Raw genomic sequence first — 7,636 nt, 5'->3', positions numbered from 1 at the left:
AATAAATAATTTTACATCAAAACTGAACATATCCAAACGTAACTAAATCCGGTTTGGATTTTGTTGAGTTTTTAGGATGATTACTGGGCTCCTCCTTTCTCCGCAAGTCCGCGGCATATTATTGTGTGGACCATGGTCCACACAGCTATGTGAACCATAATAAAATGTACATTTTTAATGTACTAAATGTACATTATTTTTATATTATAAAAATAATGTACATTCAGTACACAAATAATGTACATCCTCTATATATAATGTACATTATTTTTATACTAAATATACATTATTTTTATATTGAATGTGCATTATTTGATTATATGTTCCACACAGCTATGTGAACTATGGTCCACACAATAATGATTGCAAGGCCGCAATGGTGTTGACTGCTGACCCGTCTAAGGCTGTTCTGTTTCTGTTGAAGAGAGATTCCAAATTTTCATTCGTTAAGCACGCAGCCACGCACTTTTGTGTTCTCACACTCTCACAAGGATCAGTTTACATATACATATACCCCCTATCTTCTCTGGGTGCCGCCCAAGATGTGACTGAGTGGTTAGGTTTCTCTTTAATGCTGTCTATAAATGCTTGTACATTTGTACGTGCACCCATCATTCCTTGGTCTTCTGTGGTCTCAATAAGGTTGATTTCTGTTTGAAATTGTAATCTCATCTGTTGAAAACTGTTCAGAATCGGGTTTCTTTGTTCCGAAAAGAAAAGAAGAACAAGAACGAGTTTTTTCTTGAAAGTTGAACGAATTAAGTTGTCATTTGTAATTATTCTATTCAAATCCTGAAAGTTTGCTGGAAAGCTTGCAGCTTTTCGAGGTGGGTGTGGTTCCAGAAGGGAATTGGGTTTGGGTTTCTGTTTCCAGAAGTGTACTTATTTGGTGGTCTTCATAACTCTACCTTTTTGCTAGGTAATTAAGAATTTAGTGTTCTTTCAGAAGAGAATTGGCTGGCTTAGCTTTCTGTTAATTCTTGTTTTCCCATCTGGTTTAGCGTTCTTTCATGTTACCCTAGCAATACTAGGTGTGATAGCAGTGTTTTTTATGTTTTGCAGATAAGGTATCTGTTCTTCTGTTTCCATTTCCTTTGAGTATGAAGACAGTTGTTACTGAAGCACTTCCAACTCCTAACTCTATTAAGGTACAAAACTGGTGATAATGGATGGATGAACTGTGAAGATCTGTTTTTTTTTTTTTGGTCAATTAGATTATTATTCTTTAGTAAAATCAGTTCTCTGATTATGAGTGGGTTGGGGTTTGGGAATCTACTCAATTTTTTGCCAAAGTGGCAATTTTTGTTGCGTAGAAACCTGTATGTAATTTCAAGGAGTATTTTGGTAAAGATACACTTTGTTTGCCTAAATAAATTTCTCACTTAATGGGAGAATTTCTAATGGTAAATCAAATTTGGGTTTCTAATGGTTGGTAATTTGGTAATGTCCATTTATAATGACTAGAATCACTATTTTGACTGAAATTAAGTAGATATGCACCTCTCTCTTTTTTGGATGAGAGGAAAACCTGCTCTCACTACCTGAGAGCTTGCACTGGGTAAACTCCGCCTTGTGACCCTAGGGTAAACTCCGCCTTGTGACCCTATTCGGCCAAGTCAACAGCCTGACTAACTTGGTTGGAGTTGCCCCGATATATATGATGCTCTCTTAATTTTGAGACTGATTGTTTGAGTTGACTATTTGGGTATAACTGGGAAAAAGAACTTTTCTTTTTCTTGGATGAATTTTTCTTTGGATATAATTATGATGTTGAAATCATCCCATTCAAATTGTTTCTATCTATTTTAGTAGTTGTATTACCTGATTGTTAAATCAAGCTGATATCCCTACAATTACTTATTACAGGTGCATCGGTTAATGTGCACAGAATTAATCAACTCAGTAAGTAGAGCTTCAAAAATACTTCCAGCAATAGAAGCATCCCGGCCTCGATGCAGATCAGGGATAGAGGCGCTTTGCTTATTGAATAAAGCCATTGAGAAGGCGAAGTCAATACTTAAGCAGTGCAGTGAATCAAGTAAACTCTACTTGGTATGTTTAACCGAGCCTTAAATTTTACTAGTCCAAGTGGTTTACTTGCTAGTTGCTATGCGTCGTAGAATATGTTTGAAGGCATCACTAATTTTATTTTAGTTATTGTGAGAAATCACGCCCTATAGCAATAGCTCGTTCTAGATGTGGTTGAGTTGGCATTCACGGTCCCTTGTTTGAGTCAATCGGTTAGATTATATGTGCTGCTTAGCGAATTTCCTTCCAATTCTCAACCATCCTGCCGATTTTAGTCTTTTGAGAGTGCATAGTCGTTTTAGCGTTTTATTATTACATTTGCAGGCTCTGAAAGGAGATGTTATACTCTTGAGGTGTCAAAAGTCATGGAGCTTATTGGAGGTTAGCTTGAGCCAGATTCAAAACATGGTTCCCGTATTGCTGGCTGCAGAGGTTCGTACCTCTTTGAAGATGATATATTTTTCCCGGGTTCTTTATGGCCTATGTTACATAATACTTATGTTTAACCGTGAATTGATATTAGACCATCACCTACTAGTTATTTAAAGCGCATTGAAGTTTCTAGTCAGGTTTAGCTCACTTTTGTTCAACCACATGCAATTGTTCTGCAGTCCTTGTTATATATTGAATATTTTTTAGGTGTTCGTTAACCTCGTTAATTAACTGTCATACCAGGTTGCTCAATTAGTTGATGATCTTAGAGGTGCAAGATTCAGCTTAGAACCATCGGAAGAGGAGGCGGCTAAGGTCGTGAAAGAATTACTTTTTCAGTGTGCAAAGAGCGAACTCGAGTCTGTTCAGGTTGCGATGTGGAGGCTAAACATTACCTCGCCGAACGCACTCTTGATGGAGAAACGATGCATCAAAACGCTGCTGGACAACGTCGGTGAAGGCGACGGTCAAAAGAAGAAGATTCTGTTGTTCTTGCTGGATCTTCTGAGCAAGTATGGGAAAGCAATCCTGGAACAGAACACCGAGAATGGCTACAATCTGCAGCGCGATCTTTTTCCAATCCCCCCTGATGGTTTCAAATGCCCCGTATCTTCGAGGTTGATGTATGATCCTGTCGTGATTGCTTCCGGGGAAACATACGAGAGGATGTGGATTCAGAGGTGGTTTGACGCAGGCCACAACACATGTCCAAAGACCGGGGAGACGCTTCCCGACTTGACAATAACGCCGAACAATCTGTTGAAGGGTCTGATATCAAAGTGGTGTGCAGAACAGGGAGTTGCTTGTTCTGATCCCACCAGTATATATGATGCAGTTCCTCATTCATGGGAAGCTTCATCTGCTTCCATTGCAAGCCTGAACAGTTATATGGATGGTCTGTCACTTCCCATAGCTTTTACCAATTTGTCAATTGTTACAGAGGACCATAGTTGACACCCTTAGAAGTTATAACATTAGAATAGAATTGTGTTCTAGTAGTGTTTTTGCCAATGACCTCATGGTCGAACGATCTAAGGTCACAAGTTTGATCTATAATCTCCTTGTGTAAATATAAAGTGTTTTTTTTGTGAGTTTTTGTAGTTTCGGAAATTTCATTAATAATGAATTTCATATCAATGTTCTCCACAATAAAAAGTTGTTGTAGCCTACTTGACAGAAAATTAACATGTGGAGACTTAGTTAAAGATTCTCAAACTTGAGTCGTACTCGGCTAGTTTGTACACATTAATCTCTTGATGCACTTAACTTTTAAAAGATAAATCAATTTTTTAATCCCTATAAGGCTTCTTGTGAGTTGTTGCAAACTAGTAGTGTTTAGAAAATGTAAACAAATTACATAAATTGTGATAAAGTCACAGAAATGTTGTTCTCTAGGGGAGAAATCAAATACATAGAGACTTAGCTAAAGATTTTCAAAGCTTGCTTGTAGCTAATTCGGTTTATACACTAATTAAGTCTCTTAATGCACCTAAATCTCATAAAAAAAAAGTCATTAATTTTGATCAGTTGGAAATTCTAAGAGAACTACATTGGTAGGGTTTTTGGATAAGGGTTTTTTTTTTTTTTTGTATGGGTCTCAGATTGCAACAACCAAAAAAAAAAAACAAAACAAAACAAAACAAAAAAAACAAAAAAAAACAAAAAAAAGAATTGATGTGGTCGCAAGCTTGACGATCACTCCAATTGCTAAGCAGATGTATCCAAAGGGCAACTTCCGTGGATGCACTACGCATCTTTACATTTATTTCAATTCAAAACTCAAGGTTTTAGCATATGAACATCAACATTCTTTCTACTCCAATCCACTTTATCTTTCTTTTACAACAATAAAAAACTCAAAAAAACGTTGATTAGAATTGCTCTAAAATGGGTCAAGGGACTCACCCCTAGTCCTTTTTGTGAGAATTGTACTTTTATTTTTTTTTTTGAAAACTGTGAGAATTGTACTTAGATCATGGATGTGCAACTCTGCCTTTTTGCCACTTATGGAAGAGGTATCTCATTACCACTGTTGATTTATGCATTTGTCAACCCAAACATCATATGTCAAACTCACTAAACAATGTCTTGTACCTAAATGCACCCTCCATGTATTTTCATCATGCAAACCAATCAATTATCGTCAACGGTAGAAAGTTAGATAGGTTGTCCATGTCCCAACCTTTAAAACTCTATTATTTAAACATAGAATCCTATTCACAATCAATTATTTATCAATTTATAAATATTTTAGAAAAAATTACACTTTTTTTTTTTTGAGAAGAAGGTATTAATTCATTGAATCATCAACAAGAATGTCAACAAGAAACAAAGGAGGGGTATCAAACCACTCATCACAACCTGACACAGAAAAGGCCTCCCTAGCAACAACGTGGGCGGCACGATTCGCAGATCGTTTAACAAAACTAAATTCGACATCATGAATCATAGATGTCAATTCTTTAATGTCAGACACAAGTAAACCAAAAGCAGAATAAAAAGAGGGTCCCTTAATCGCATTGAGCAAGAGTTGGGAATCCGTCTCAACATCAACCCTTCCCAAACCCGTATCCTTAAGCCAGCTTAACGCCTCCCTCATGCACATAGCCTCAGCTTCTTTGATAGTAAACACACCATTCATACTTTCATTCTTGGATGCTAGAAACCGACCATCATCGTCTCTCATCACCCAGCCAAACCCCATCACATTATTGGCCTCATCAATGGACGCATCAGTATTTAATTTAACTCTTCCATTTGATGGTTTACGCCAACGAACAGCAGCACCACTACCTATCACCACACATCATGTTTCATTTGCTGCCTTCCAACTTTCCCAAAAGGAGCATGCATGGCTTAGTAGTAATTTTAAATCAAACACTCCTCCTTTCCAAACACTATCATTGCGGTTGTTCCATATTCCCCAACATATCATTGCAAAAATGGGAGCTTGGTTAGCACATAATACTTTAAGACAAGCAAAAAACCAATCCACTGTAGTATTACTAGTGATATGTAGAATGGGCAGTCCCAGATCACTCCAAGCTTTCCGTGTTTCTCGACAAGTAGCGAACAGATGGGATGTACTCTCCTCATCCCTACACATATGACATAATAAGGAGCAGTTAACGCGCCGTGCAGCTAGAGCATCCCGGGTAGGCAAGCAAGCCGAAGCTAACTGCCAACAGAATGATTTGACCTTAGGTGGAACATGGAGATTCCAAATAGAAGCCCAAGGTCGATCATCATTTGCACAAAATGTAAGTCTTTTATAACAAGACTTGACACTGAAATCTCCTTTAGGATCCCAGTGCCAAACCCATTGGTCCGGTGGCTTACGAACACTTATTGGGATTTTTAAAATCATATTAACATCTCTTTCGTCAAAAATATCTTTAACGCAATCAATATCCCAGGACGTACCAATGTCATTTAATAAGGAGGCCACCTTCGAATTGTAAACATTATCATGAAACACGGTCTGCACATAAGGAACTTCATCATCTGGGAGCCATGGATCTTTCCCTATAACCGTTTCAATCCCAGTCCCAACACATCGCCGGCAACCATCTTTGATAATATTCTGAACCTCTAACAGACCTCTCCAGATGAACGAAGGGTTGCTACCTTTTTTTGCTTCAAAGTAAGAGCCACTCGGGTAGTAACGTGCCTTATACACTCTAGTAACAAGGGAATTGGGATTTTTAATTAGCCTCCATGCCTGTTTTCCCAATAATGCCATATTCATCTCCCGAAGCCTTCGAAACCCCATACCACCCATTGCTTTTGGTACAGCCAGCCCATTCCACGACCTCCATCTCACGCCTTTGCCATTGCCTACTGAACCAGTCCACCAATATTCATTCATAAGAGTTTCAATTTCTTTGCATAAACCCATTGGTAGCAAGAAAACCATCATCGCATAACTTGGCATGGCTTGTATAACATTTTTTAACAGGACTTCACGGCCTGCACGAGAAAGGAACTTGGAATTCCAACTCCGGACCTTCGTGAGGATCCGGTCCTTAAGGAAACCTAATATTTCTTTCTTCCTCCATCCTACAAGCGAAGGTAGGCCCAAGCATTTCCCTGTGGTATTACCCTCTGGCACTTCCAGAATATTCACGACCTCATTCCTAACATGTTGTTGCACATTGGAACTAAAGCAGACAGTGGATTTATCATAATTAATCATCTGACCAGAAGCTGATGAGTACATATCCAGAACTAACCTCATTTTTGCAGCTTCGTAAGTGTTGGCACGTAAAAATAGGAAACAATCATCCGCAAAAAGAAGATGACTAACCGGTGGAGCCCCACGCGCTACACTAACCCCATGCAACGTATTCTGCCACATTCGCTTGTCAATCAAAGCACTCAGCCCCTCCGCCACAATTAAGAACAAATATGGCGATAGAGGGTCACCTTGGCGCAAACCTCGCTCAGGAACAATCGGCCCTAGCTGTTGTTGATCGTGCAGAATATGATACTTAACAGACCTGACCGTTTCCAACAATATATCCACCCATCGGCGTACAAATCCCATCTTCAACAATACTGCCTCAAGAAAATACCACTCAACTAGATCATAGGCTTTGCTCATGTCCACCTTCAGTGCGGCCACCCCTTCCTTACCCTGTGTTTTACGCTTTAAGAAATGATGAATCTCATAAGCGAGCATTATATTATCAGTAATGAGGCGTCCCGGCATGAAAGCACTCTGAGCACTAGAGATTAGGTCATCCAGCAAAATTTTAAACCTGTTCGCACACACTTTCGCCGCAATCTTATACAACACATTGCATAATGTGATTGGTCGCAGATCCTTCATTGTTTCGGGAGTAGCCTTTTTTGGAATAAGGACTATATACGTATCATTAGCTTTAGCCGGAAGACTATTAGTCTCCAGAAAGTGCCTGCAGAAATTAGTTACCTCACCGCCAATAATATTCCAAAAATGTTGGAAAAATCCCGGCCCCATCCCATCCGGACCCGGAGACTTGTCGGGATGCATCTGAAAAACTGCTAAGCGGACTTCTTCCGAACTGAGAGGCCGTAACAACTTGGCATTATCCTCCGAAGATACCTTTGGAGTAATACACTCAATTACCTCATGCATTTCTCCCTGGTCAGACTTGAAAAGCCTTCCAAAATAATCTACCATAATCTGGCCCAT

The 7,636-nt window shown here is 39.0% G+C and overlaps 2 protein-coding genes across 6 annotated transcripts; one reads left to right on the top strand and one right to left on the bottom strand.

Moving 5' to 3' along the window:
• Positions 1 to 377: 377 nt before the first annotated feature.
• Positions 378 to 3,597, top strand: LOC116012031 (U-box domain-containing protein 7-like). Of its 5 annotated transcripts, none has more exons than XM_031251493.1 (6): positions 378 to 555; positions 819 to 919; positions 1,063 to 1,148; positions 1,867 to 2,052; positions 2,353 to 2,460; positions 2,704 to 3,597. In XM_031251493.1, exons 3-6 carry the CDS (start codon positions 1,101 to 1,103, stop codon positions 3,412 to 3,414), a joined length of 1,053 nt encoding a protein of 350 aa, XP_031107353.1. In that variant the 5' UTR covers positions 378 to 555; positions 819 to 919; positions 1,063 to 1,100; the 3' UTR covers positions 3,415 to 3,597. The 5 variants fall into 5 exon arrangements, with proteins under 5 accessions (XP_031107353.1, XP_031107352.1, XP_031107355.1 ...); XM_031251492.1 differs by having other exon boundaries at positions 378 to 642; XM_031251495.1 differs by lacking the exon at positions 819 to 919 and having other exon boundaries at positions 386 to 555.
• A 1,153-nt stretch (positions 3,598 to 4,750) lies between these two features.
• On the bottom strand, positions 4,751 to 7,636 carry LOC116012428. The gene is made up of 2 exons (XM_031251959.1): positions 5,548 to 7,636; positions 4,751 to 5,253 (listed from the first exon to the last, which is right to left on the bottom strand). Exons 1-2 carry the CDS (start codon positions 7,634 to 7,636, stop codon positions 4,751 to 4,753), a joined length of 2,592 nt encoding a protein of 863 aa, XP_031107819.1.

The sequence above is a fragment of the Ipomoea triloba genome, chromosome 3, assembly GCF_003576645.1.
Source record: "Ipomoea triloba cultivar NCNSP0323 chromosome 3, ASM357664v1".
Classification (NCBI taxonomy): Eukaryota; Viridiplantae; Streptophyta; class Magnoliopsida; order Solanales; family Convolvulaceae; genus Ipomoea; species Ipomoea triloba.
This window is presented reverse-complemented; position numbering and strand designations above follow the sequence as displayed.

Bases quoted from the DNA above. Each gene is read 5' to 3' on its own strand.
- LOC116012031 (XM_031251492.1), top strand. From the start codon at position 572: ATGCTGTCTATAAATGCTTGTACATTTGTACGTGCACCCATCATTCCT. The intron at 920-1,062 runs GTAATTAAGAAT...TATGTTTTGCAG, and splicing joins TAACTCTACCTTTTTGCTAG to ATAAGGTATCTGTTCTTCTG. The intron at 1,149-1,866 runs GTACAAAACTGG...TACTTATTACAG, and splicing joins CAACTCCTAACTCTATTAAG to GTGCATCGGTTAATGTGCAC.
- LOC116012428 (XM_031251959.1), bottom strand. From the start codon at position 7,636: ATGGGCCAGATTATGGTAGATTATTTTGGAAGGCTTTTCAAGTCTGAC. The intron at 5,254-5,547 runs GTACATCCCATC...GTGTGGTGATAG, and splicing joins TATGTGTAGGGATGAGGAGA to GTAGTGGTGCTGCTGTTCGT.